The sequence below is a fragment of the Phragmites australis genome, chromosome 16 (genome assembly GCF_958298935.1).
Source record: "Phragmites australis chromosome 16, lpPhrAust1.1, whole genome shotgun sequence".
NCBI classification, from domain to species: Eukaryota; Viridiplantae; Streptophyta; class Magnoliopsida; order Poales; family Poaceae; genus Phragmites; species Phragmites australis.
Window position 1 is genome coordinate 686599 of NC_084936.1, and position 12902 is coordinate 699500.

At 39.6% G+C, this 12902-nt stretch overlaps 1 protein-coding gene across 1 annotated transcript; it reads right to left on the reverse strand.

The window, feature by feature from the left end:
* Positions 1–6506: 6506 nt before the first annotated feature.
* LOC133895913 (adenylate kinase, chloroplastic) lies at positions 6507–9996 on the reverse strand. The gene is made up of 7 exons (XM_062336439.1): positions 9733–9996; positions 9260–9355; positions 8926–9054; positions 8706–8840; positions 8170–8316; positions 7531–7605; positions 6507–6869 (listed from the first exon to the last, which is right to left on the reverse strand). The coding sequence occupies exons 1-7, from the start codon at positions 9919–9921 to the stop codon at positions 6771–6773; spliced, it is 870 nt and encodes a 289-aa protein (XP_062192423.1). The 5' UTR covers positions 9922–9996; the 3' UTR covers positions 6507–6770.
* Positions 9997–12902: the final 2906 nt, after the last annotated feature.

Below are 12902 nucleotides of genomic sequence, written 5' to 3' on the forward strand. Positions count from 1 at the left end.
TAAAGAAATAGAGTAGGGTGTGTTTTGCAAAAATACAGAACCTTTTCTGTATTTACTAAACTTCAGGGGACTTTTTTTCTCGAGCGGAGTGGACTCGATATTTTATTGTTTGCAGGTGCCTTGGAATGCCTAACCTGGAGACCTTTTGTATTGAAATTTTTAATTATTTGCTATAGTTCTAGTGGTAGGATTTCAATCTTAGATGGATATAAATAAACCTATCATTTTCTAATATCATTGTGAAATTTTATTTTTTAAAATTTGGATTATTCGCTTATTAGTCACTTGAGATGCATGATACCTGTTCATCTGACAGTGGCTTATTGTTAATGATGTTCAGTTGTGACGATATAACATCAAGAATGCATGCCAGATGGCCTTACATTTGGTTTGATTGTTTTTATTTCTCTAATCTTCAGCTCTGAGGACAAAGATAAGTCAACCTATGGTTGAGTTGGTGTCATTGAGCATGTCAAAAACTCCTTGAATTGGAAGTCACCAGCGATTGAGCAGTTGCTCTTCCTCATGGTTTCGTCCAAGTGACATCAGAGAAGTCTCTCTAGAAGTTCTGAAGTACGAGGCTTTCCTTCTTTACTATGAGAGGATGGAAGGTTGAGACATGTGTCCAACTAATCACAAAGGAGCAGATGAGTGGGATTGGCAGACATACTTTGGTTCAAGTCTATTTGTGTTGCTTTGGCAGAGTCATTCCAGGGCATCGAATTTACTGCAATGTGTACCAAGTTGGGGAGAATTTTTTTTCTGGTGTTCTCTATCAACTGATCTGGTCATGCACGTTTAGTCGTGAGATATGAACAGAGTAGGACATGTTCCATTGGTCTAATAAGGAAATTGATCATACAGGCCTTGGTGTAGTTTTGTTGGATGGTACTTACATGATGATGCTTCACAATCCACTGAAAGGATATTCCTTGATACGTTGGACTTTGTCCCCAAATTATACTCCAAACGATCTGTTAAATTCACAATTTATGGAGATTCCCGAAAAAAGCTTCCAATGTGGAGGATTGAGATTTTGAATAAATGTTCTGCGTGACGATTGCTGGACGCATAATTTTATTCATGTAGATAAAACTAAAGTCCTATATGCTTGATTATGTAGATTCTATTGAAACATCACAGATCAGGCAAAGGAAAGATGTTGTACATGGTCCCTTGTATACTCAGGATGATGAGATCATTAAAGTGACACTAAATTTTGTTGTTTTCCTTCCTGGTAGTGTGTTTAATGTCAAAGTTGAGAAAATTAATAAAACGACAATAGATTTCCACAGTCCATACGGTACAGATCCGCCTCCCCTTGTTTCTCCAGTAAGGACAAAGAAAGCAAGTGTGGCATCAGGCAGTGATCTGGAGCGAAAACATAATGATGGTGTTGCTAATCAACCAAACTAGCCAGTTGTTGGTATAGAAGCCAAGGAGAACACCAGCACAGTATAAGTTACTAGAGAAGTTCGTAGAGAAGGTAAGGAGAACACTTGCGCGGTACAGATTACTACATAAGACAGGGGGAAAGCCTTGAGTTGCGATATTATTTATGATGAGAAGGTAAAGGACAACAACTTTCTTGCATCTGGTATTGTCTTCCGAAGACCCTGTCTACAATCAATCATATAGAAGATATCATGGATCAGAAGATCATGACAAATGAATACAAGAGGTATTTAGAACTATCAAGATCACTTATTTTGGATCACGCAGAGACCGAAATAGAATTTTTAGGCAGCATCACTACATACAATCCAGGCTATCACCAATGTCTCGCATTTTTTGAACTCCTAGAAGACTTGTGAATGCATATCACAACTACACTAAACAACATGAAGCTATCAATACAGGATTATTAGACATGGATCTTGAAGAAGAAAATATCTATGATGACCTTGTTGAAGAAGAGGCAAACGAAGTTATGGAGATTTCTGAAGATGAAACCATTGTAATCTCTGATGATGAAGATGTGCATGGGGACTCAATGTAGTCTTCCAATTTATCATAAGCTATCTAGTAGTATTAGTGGTGGTGGTGATTCATTTAGTTTTTAATTCCTGCAATGAATTAAGTGGATTGTGTAAGCTCTTAGAAGAGCAAACCATTATCATATTATTTGCTTGATGACTAAAATGAAGCATTTATATTCTCAATTCAAATAAATTTGTTCTATTTTAAAGCTTATTTTTCTATCTCTCATCTATGAATTGCTTTAATATAGAACATTGTAAAGTTTTTACCTGTAGTATATCTATTAATCTTGCATGAAATAAATATGAACTATATGTTGGACATTATAAATCATTATCTTGCCTATTAAACATAATCACTTGCAATGATATTATCCACTAAAGAGCCTCAATTAACCATATAGGTTATTTAAAAAAAATTGTGCACTACTACCAAGTAGATAGAAGGGAAATTAAATTTCCTAGCAGCACATGAACAAATGGAATATACTGGCTTTATGATTGATTTTAGAAGAATCAGTTTAGCCAAGAAAAGAAGTATAATTCTTAAAACAAGTTATGAATACTTAAGCCCTGGGACTTGTAGTTTATATAATTACACCTTGACCACATGGTTTTATACTGAATAGTACAAATAGATATGGGTTTCACGACAAATAAGATTGTTCAAGAAGTATGATTGAAGTTTAATGATTGGCATTAAAGTTTAATGATTGGCGTGAAAAGGGGGAGGAATTTAGGACATTAGAGGTATAAGAAAATGTAGATAAAGAACATCTAATAGTCATAGCCTTCCTAAACCTCTCTTGAGCGCACATATGAGGATTTGAAGTCTCAGTTGCGCCCCTTTCAGCTGAGTTTGTATCTCTGCACCACACTTCCCACATGCAAGCTTGTAGCTCTATGTGTTGCTGTTGCCATCCATGTTGGCTTAAACACCAACATTCCCTTCTCTCACATGGATGTTAGCTCAGAACTATTTGTCTGTTGCTACTCTCATTAATGTGTTGGCTTGTCGCCTCTGTGCCACTCCCATAATCCTCTATTGCTTGTTTTGCACTGCATGCATACGTAATGGATTAGTCTCGGGCCGAGCAGGCAAATATCAGGGGGAGCAGGCTGATCTGTAATTGGCCCAATAGTGAACCTTCCCAATTGAAAATGGGTTGGATCTTAGTAGCAATTAAAACAAAAGGCCTAGACTACCGAGAATTTGGGAGATTATATGACTTTATACAGTTGGCAGATAAACATTTATATTTGATAGTATTTGTGAGGGTTCATGATATATGCAGAAAGGCATTTAGGGAACTTAGAATTTATAGTAATTAAATATTCTAGTAGAAATTGCATGCAGATTAGATACTGCGTAATTATAAAACTATAGTTTCATGATACAAATTAATTTTAAGTATATGATATGAGTAATCGGATAAATTTTTGGGCAAAGAATAAAAGAAGCTAGATAATAGAATAATTTTGTGGACTTAAAGATGTGCAGAGATCAAGGGGAGAACATTCCTAACTAAGCAGGAATGCAAGAACATGCCTGACTGCACAATCCCAAAATACATGTAGTTTTCATGCCACTACATTAGTAAAATCTACCTCACTACATATAATGAATAATCCCCGAATTTGAATAAATGCGCCAATATTTGCCACATAATTTCACCATGATAGCATACATCTATAAGCCCCCACTTGAAGATAGCTCATAATAGGAGATTTTGAAGTATGCTAATAAAGAAGATCTAATATCAACATTAGGGGGAGAGAAAGCCCGTATTGTTTGAATACCTTATTATTTTTTATTGAAGCTAGAAGCTAGAAAATGATCTTCAATTAACATTCCTAGAATGCTTGAAGCAGGAATAGAATCACGCACTAAGTCAAGTTAAACAATAATTTAACTAATGCTCCTGCAGAGTAAATGATGCTAGATAATTTTGAAATAAAGTAAAGAGGAGTAACTTGAAGTTATAAACTAAAAGTTATATTTACTTGTAGTAAATTAAATACCAAGTGTGGTATATCCCAGGGACGCCTAAGGGTATATCACCTAGGTAGCATGATTTGTTAATCATTGATCTAAAATCTATGAGGACCCTTGTGTGTTCTAGATCAACGCATACTTGTCAAATCAATCATGAAGAAACTCCTCAAGTCTCATAAAGAGAAATACCTCATGAAGAAGGTTCAACACCTCGTGAAAGAGGATCATCATGAAAAAGAAAACCCAGCACATAAAGCGCGTGCAATCTTAGTGTTAGGGTGACAAAACAACCAAGTATCTTTTGTTAGGGAAATGATGAAATATTTAAGAATATGGGAGAAAAGAATAGTTATCGACAATGCTACCTCTATGATTGCTAATGTTTCTCTTACCAGAACCCATATTCGGAAACAAAGTCTATGGCAAAGTCACTTGTAGCGGGGTCAATGAAGAAAGCAATTGAGGATGAACTATAATTACTAAAGAAAGTCTGGAAAACTAGAATTATGAAAATAGTGATATGGTGAAAGGTTATGGCTCATAGGTCTCTGTAAAGACTTATACTCTTCTATTATGAATGAATTATGTTCTGTTACATCTCTGGCAAATTGCATGAATAAAGAATATGTAGTTAATCAGTAGATTTTAAAAATCCATATGAAGAGATCCTTGAAGGACTTACTAATTCCTGAAGATAATAAACCGCAACATATAGAAATTAAATCTCATACCAAGTATTAAGAAGTCTAATGTAGAATATATTCTTGAATGAATATTAAAAGTCTCAAGAAGAGCCTCTCATAGAAAAGAAATCCTCTCCTGAAGAATAGATATATCCTTGAATGAATAAGTCAAAGCTTAGCGTTATAGAGTGATATATCGACCGATAAAGGTTAAAATATATTATGAATATTTACCTATTTTACCATAATTTTGAGTAGTCATATTTGCTAATCAGCACACAAAGCATATTGATAAAGTATGAGACATATAGTAGCAAAGAAAATATTATCAATAAAAGTAGACAAATATGGTCTATTGTCCTTTTAAGCTCAACTTCACCAATATAACAATGCATCAGCTTAAAGTCTCACAAATAAGGTAGATAGCAAGCACTAAATAATCAAGTATCTAAGTTACAATCTATGTCCTGATTCAACACCTCCTGATTCAGAGGATGAACTCCCCTGAGTCCATGATGACTCCATCTCAATATATTCATTTCCATCTCAATATCTTCTTCCTCCTCGACTTGAATAAGTTTCTTTCTTCTCTTTGCTTGGCTGGAACAGGAAATTTTCCTTGTTGGACGTGTGTCACATGTGCAAATTCAGCCACTTGATCAGGTGCTAGCTCAGTTTTTGACAGCTAGGGTTTTTTATTGCACTTCACCTTTATATATATCACTATTGGGTTGAGCTCTATTGGGCCAAAATGGCCTAAATTCAGACTCAAACACAACTTGACATATATCAATGATATATCAGTCTGAGTACCAAGATGATATATCGCTATAATTAACGATAAATCGGCAAAAAGCGTGAATTGCGATATTCTTGCATTCTTTTGGCACCAGCCACTATTTTGACGCTATAGTTATCATATCGCCACTAAATCTCTGCTATTTGCAAGCTTGATTGCAATAAAGAAAGAAGTATCCACTAGATTTGTCTCTTGTTATTGTGTTCTATTTCAAGATTGGACTATGTTGGAGAGTCGGAGAAGGAGATGTTCTATCCACCGATAACGTTATTCAACGGGATCCAATTCCTATAGGAAAACTTTCCTATTGAGTTGCATTGGGCTAGTGAGTTGGACGGGACTCTCATACTGCCGAATTGCATACGCCATGTAGTTGTCTACAAGTTGATCTTAAAAGCTTAAGTGGATGAAAAAAAATGCAATTCACTTACATAAGACTTAGAAAACTGATGCTTAGGGAAAACATATCAATTTGCTTCAATATTTTGTTTCTTTTTCGAAAAAAAAAGAGGACAAATGCTAGGGGTTGTTTGGATACAAAGTATTTTAGAGTATTTGGACAACACCATGGTTATGGAAAAAAATACAATGGTATAGAAAAACTTTGATGCGTTTAGGTAGAGGAGTTTTGGAGGGTTCAATTCTTATAGGAAAATTTTCCTACGAGGTCTCCTGGAACAAAGGATTTCCACTCACAAATTTCTTTGAAATGCCTCCTATGGAGTAGGCGATTCCATACGAATTTTGGAGGGAAAAATCCCTCATGTTTTGTTTCCTTCGTGTCCTGGATTATTCCAGCGCTTTTCATGTGTAGCATCCAAAAGCCTCTTTTTAAAACTCTTCCACGCTTTAAATTCCTGTTGTATTCCAAGTGCCAGGACACTTCAATCCCACGTTTTTCGTATTCGTTCATTTCGAGAATCTGTGTTCCAAAGAGGCTCATAATTATGATGAGATTAAGGTTGCTTATTGGCTCCGTAGGTGTAATTAGGCTGCTCATACAGAGAACTTAAGACAAAAAAAATGAGAACACTAAGACAACAAATTCATTTGGGATGAAAAACAATGCAATTTCCATATTTTCAATGCGGATCTGTATGTTTACAGGATAGGAATATCACATGTACATCATCGTATGATAAAAGGATTTCTAATGTTCATCCTACCAATGATTCATTGACTTGTCACTTACAACAAGAAGTGGGGCACTTTGGACCAAAATTCCCCCATGCTTCAACCACAGACAGATGGAGAAATATATCATGTCAGACAGCTTACATGAACATGTCTACCAGCGCAGAGTCTTTTCCCGCTCACGCGCTGGCCACCATTTCTTCTTTCTTGTCCACACTAGAATTCAGTAGCTTGTCGATCTCGGCAAACACACCTTCCACTGTGGCATCTCCTTTTACCTAGATTACCGAGGCCATTGAAAAAGAAAGTTTGAAGGTTAGTACACCGATATGCAGGTATAGTAGTGGGAGATACAGGTAACTGAATACATCATCATCATTCAACGGTACAATTTAGCATGAGAAGCAGACAATGGACGAATTTCAGTTACTTTTGTCCTACATGGCTAGAAGCGATTAAGCTTATATTACCTATGAGGCTGTGACTGCATCGAAATTTGATAATGGCACATTAAACTAGATAGTGAATACCGTACTAACGCATATCAAATAAAAGGCAAAATGAATGTGTAGTTGAACTCAACAACACATAGGCTCAAGAATAACTAGAACAGTTCAACAAAAACACAGGAGTGGTGCAGAGTCTAAGTGACAAATATCAACAATGGTAAGTGGTACTCCATCAAACTATCTAAGTATCAGAATAATAGAGCTATTTGCAGCTTAGCTTTCCTTACTTCTTTGCTCTCTCAGCAGACAGGTTTGTTTTTCTTCTTCTTGTCAAAAAAAATATAACTATTTGCAATTGTTCATGTCGTCAGGTTAATCTGTGATAGGATAACTTCATGAAATATAGACAACATCATGCAGAATAGTATATCAGCCTTGAGACAACCAATGGGAAAGAGAATTTTCAATTTAAAAGAGATGGACTGCTTACTTTAACTATAACATCCTCATATATTGATAGCAAGGACTCAACATTTTGATAATGAGTCTGCAACCTCAGCTTAACCTGTAAAACAACAAAAGCAACACATGTGAGAAGTAGATTCTAACACCATGTTCATGATTTTCAGTCTACATAAATAGATAAACAGTTGATGAGAAATATGCAGTTGAAGAACTAGAACAGCATAAAGATCCATCATCACAGTATGCAGTTAAAGAACTAGCACCCCATATTAGCAACTACTGCTACCACATCGATTTAAAATTCTTTGTAATCACAAGAATCACAGCACACTGACAGCTAAAATTAGCCCTCGAGCAACATTTCAAGGCCTTGCCCACTACAAGTTTACAATATTTACATCGTCAATGTTGCATGTTTTGGCATTTCAAAGGAAAATGCCAAGTGTTTCAGTGGATTTCAACATAAATGCACAAAGCATGATAGATACAGCCCGTAGGCACATGATAAAGTATGTTAATCTTCTTTGAGTTATTAAAAGACCAAAGAAAGACATGCTCAAGTAACACTGTTAAGACCTTCCTAAGCACTTTCATATTGTCTAATAAAAAAATGCACAACTATGTTTGTCATTTCTCTTTACCAATAACCTGTAGAGACATGTACCTTTTCTTCTGTATCATCAAATCGTTGCGTAAGCCTTGCAGCAATTTCTTCATTCTCTGGTGGAGAATACTTTACATGATATATTCTCCCTGTTACAGGATCAAGCCGTCTCCCAACCACCCTTTCAACAAGAATTTCATCTGGAACCTAAATTGACAAAGAATGAACTAAAAATACACATGCTCCATTTCTGAGGCCTAATTGCTAAGTTACAGTACATTTCATTGCAACAGGAGAAGCATGACAAATACATTAAATGCAATTCTTTTTTCCCTTTTGAATAGGGTGAATTTCTAAATTTTGTTATGTTAACTTACTGTAGAAAAACTGTAGTATTGGTCACAGTTGGCAGCATTTTGTTTTCAACCTATTTATTAACCTTAGGATAGTCAACAGCACCGTTTCAAGGCATGGAAGGAGTGTTCCAAGAAGTCTAATCAATACTACTAGTGCTACAGAATAGTGGTGACAAATAGTCCTAAGGCAACATATGACTTTACTTACATCTTAATAGTTTGATCTAAATGGGCACTTACATCTAATAGAATGAAAATATCAGGTCGGATTCCAAGAGTTTCCAGTGCCATAGCCTGCGAATAGCTTCTTGGGTACCCATCCAATAACCAACCATTTTCCTGAGCATCTGGTTGCAGAAGGCGTTCCTTAACCATCTGGCAGAAACCCAAACTTTGTTTTCAGGAGCATTACCAAATAACTTTGAATCACATCAATGGAACCCCAAAAAATGGCACCCACATTAACAACGATATCATCGGGAACCAGCTGTCCCTTCTCCATGAATTCCTTGGCCCGCTTCCCATTCTCAGTCCCAGCAGCGATCTCCGCCCTTAGCAAATCTCCAGCAGAGATGTGCACCACACCATACTGCAATTTTACAGTTTATAAGTGTCAATTACTTGGTACAATTAAGAAAAACAGTCTATATCTATCACCCAAGCGTTACAACTGTTAAGCTCTACATCAGTGCCCTCATTACACAACATACGCATATCACATGAGTATGATACCAAGCGTTATAAAGAATACTGAAATAGTATCCAAGGATAATCTCAATTCACAAATCACATACTTTGGCCTTGATGAGCTCACACTGTGTGCCCTTACCGGACGCCGGAGCCCCTGCTATCATGACCTTTAGAGGATCAGCCATCGCTGCCACCACAACCTGAAATAAAGAACCAACAAATAAGAACATTTCGGTAAATTCGTATAGCTGTGCAAGTCCCAAGCGTTAGGAAGATGGAATGGCTAGGGTTATCGAGATCTATGATCTGATAGAGAACGGAGACTCGACTGATGCATTGATATTTAGACTAAAATTACTAAAGTGAACTAAACTAATAGAAATAGTTTGCCAACAAGGTAGTAAAACTAGACTAATACGATTTGATATTCCAACTTTTTTAACAGAAAGCTACCCAAGAAGAAGGAAGACTAACTTTGTAACTGTTGTGGCCAAATCACTAGTAATACAAGAAAATTAGCAACTCCTGCACCACAAAATGCAAACTGACCGAACTTTATACAGAGCAAAGGGCGGACCTTGGCCGCTCTACGCAAGTAGCGCGGTTTTCTATTGGCCGGCGAGCGGCCGCCGGCGGAGTGGAGCCGGAGAAAGCGGGAGCTGGCGGGCGCGCTGGGGAAATGGAGGCAGCCGCGGGCCGTTGGCCTCTCGGCCGTCACAGGCGGCGGGGAGAGGTAGGAGGCGGCGGCGGCCATGGAGGAAGCCATGGGCGGCGCCGGCGAAGCGAAGCAGCAAACGCAGGAGGGACAGTGGACAGGAAATAAAGGAAGACTTTTTATGTGTGTTTTCTGATTATTTGTTTAGATTTTTTGGAATATCAATTTAATTTAGATTTTTGGGGCCTCATGTTTTCTTCTCTCCTGTACTGGTGTTTGTTTTTCTGGTGAGCTTATGGTTTTCGTTGTTTCATTGATTTGGTTAGGCACAATGCAAGACAAAAAAGTTCCTATTAAGTAGGCATGTTTCACAAGCTTAAGGTGTGCTGATACTGATTTTTATTAGGCATGTTTCATAAATTTTATCTGTTTTGTTCAGTGAACAATATGTTTCTTAAAAAAATGTTTTTCCTCCTTTAATTGAATCCTGGACCTGTGACAGATCAGGCTGGGCCAAGCCAGCCCAGCCCATCTCTACCTAGCATTCCATTCAATTTCCAACTCCTCATGGTCAGCGTTTGCAGAAGACTGCAATCTGCAGTAGTCAGGTAGAAAAAGGGAATAAAAAAACTGAATCTGAATCCCAATTACCAACAGTCCATTCGCATGGCAACACAGAAAGTCCATCAGAAACAAATTTCTCACTTCATCTTGCCTGAAGTGAACATCTCTTCATCTTGGATTGGTCCCTTTGCTCTGCTTTCCTTTCCTTCATCAAACAGCACATGTTTCTTACCCGGAGAAACACAACACCACATGGTTCTTTGCTTCCTATCCAGCTTATTTTGACTGACCGAAGAAACCTGAAGCAAAACCGTATGCATTCTTGATTGTTTGTAATAACTGATTAACAATTGTATGTATCAGTTGCATAATGGTAATGGAAACATTGGTTTTCTTTCATCTGACTAGTGCCAGGACTCAGAGCATGGAACTGAAACCAACAAAATTTACCTACTGTTACTTTCTTTCTTTCATGGAGAGCCATCAGCAGAGCTGTTTTTTTGGAGCAGAAACAGGTTACAGAGAGCAGTAGCACAACTATTTTCTTTGTCTTTTTCGGCCTATAATTATTTGTTTGCGAGTAGTACAACTATAGTCTGTAACATATATTAAAGGGCCAAGAATTGACGGCCTCTCATGGCATCAAGTATTGTAGCTACTGTACACCAATCACAGCGCTACACGTGGCACGTATAGCCGGCGCTAAAAAAAAAAGAAACCGATGGAGAGGCCGGATCTCCCCGTGGTTGCCACTGGTTGAATCTTGCCAGATCCATCCCTCCTCCCTTCTGCCTCCTCCCTCCTGACGGATCTGCTCTGCTGCTCACCGCATTGAACGCGAATGCCGCACGACACCCGAGAAGAGGCGCACCGTGTGGTGGTCGTCACCACCGCCGACGAGAAGTCAACGTGACCCCATCCTTCATTTCGACGCAGGAGCCACCGCCGAGTTCCCCGACATCACCACAGCTGCCCCCCACCAAAGCCCGCAGGGGCCCGAGCCCATCAACCTCCCCACTGGTCCCTGCAAGTGCGCCGACGAGGGGCTCACCAACACATGCAGCTTTGAGGCGCGCAATGGGCGGCGCCAGTGGTGGTCCACGCAGCTCCGACAAGCCGCACAGCAGTGGATCTGGCCCCGAGGATTTGGGGCCATCACGTACCAATGAGACGAACAATCGCGACTGACAAGGAAATGGACGAGCCCCTCGCCACGGCCGCCTGGGAGATGTCAAGCATGGCAGCGTCGCCGGTCTACTCCGACGTCGATGTCAAGAGGGACGGTGTTGACGGTCTACTCTGGCGGCACCCGCCGACCTTCTTCACGTGCGGAGGCCAACCGAGGCCTCCGCCACCTTCTCCTTCGCCTCTAACTGATCTAGGGGCCCCACCAACGGACGACAAGACCCCCCTTGCTTCACGAGCACGTCCACGTGGGGGCTGCTGCAAGGCCCCACGCGCCTCCATCGCACGCCACCGCGTCACACAAGTCGCTGCCGACACCGATGAGGTTCCGAGTCAACGCCGCTTCTCTCTCTCTCTCTCTCTCTCTCTCTCTCTCTCTCTCTCTCTCTCTCTCTCTCTCTCTCTCTCTCTCTCTCTCTCGGCCGGCTACACTATGTCGCCGGAGTTCACTTAGGGTCGACTGTCGTTTCAACTTACGCTCTCAGCCGCCGCATTTTTACCGGAGGAGATAGGAAAATGAGAAGATATAGTTAGGGTTCCGGGGAGGGAGGCCTGGTTTTGATCTCGCGAAAACGACGGCGATCCGTGTTGGTCGGGCCGGAACGTTGGACTGGACCGCGCTCGTGAGACATGGACCGGGTGCGCTGTGCTGTTTCCCCGAGCTGACAAGCACGCGAGGGAAAGAAGTGGGCTGGCGTGCGTTTTTTGGGCCGAAAGACCGGATTTTTGAGCTTTTTCTTTTTAACCGAATTTCCAATTCATTTCTCAATGATTATGGTTCAAATAAATGATGTTTAATGCACCAATGGTCTGACCAGCAGTGTTTTGAGATTCAAATGAACCTCCACGGGCGCAGCGTAGCACGCCAATCCACCTAGTTACTACTATTGGGCCTGCCTAATGATCTGAACTGCAACATTTTCAGATCCTGATGTTTCAGTCATCATGAACCTTGTGTCAACCCTCGATGTATGATCTCTCTATGTTCTCGTTATTCTGTTTCAGTGATGAGCAATTGGTTGAGTGGCAGTAGATGTCTGTCTACAAGGCTGCCGCCTCCGAGTATTGCAGGTCGTTGTACATGCTGGAAGGTGCATGCATTGGACAGGAGCAGTTGAAACTTGCAAAGCTATTGACTTTTAGGAAAAGAGAAAAAAAGGGAACTGGAAAGGCTGGAAGATCTTGGTTAGATTTTCAGTTTTTCGGTTGTTCAATGATCAGTTCGTGATTCAGTTACTGTCACTTTACCACTAACTTTTCTCAATATTTATAAGGAGTTAGTTAGCAAAATGGATCTTATCAAGATCAAATCTCCACCCATGAAGCTTATCGCAAAAAAAAAA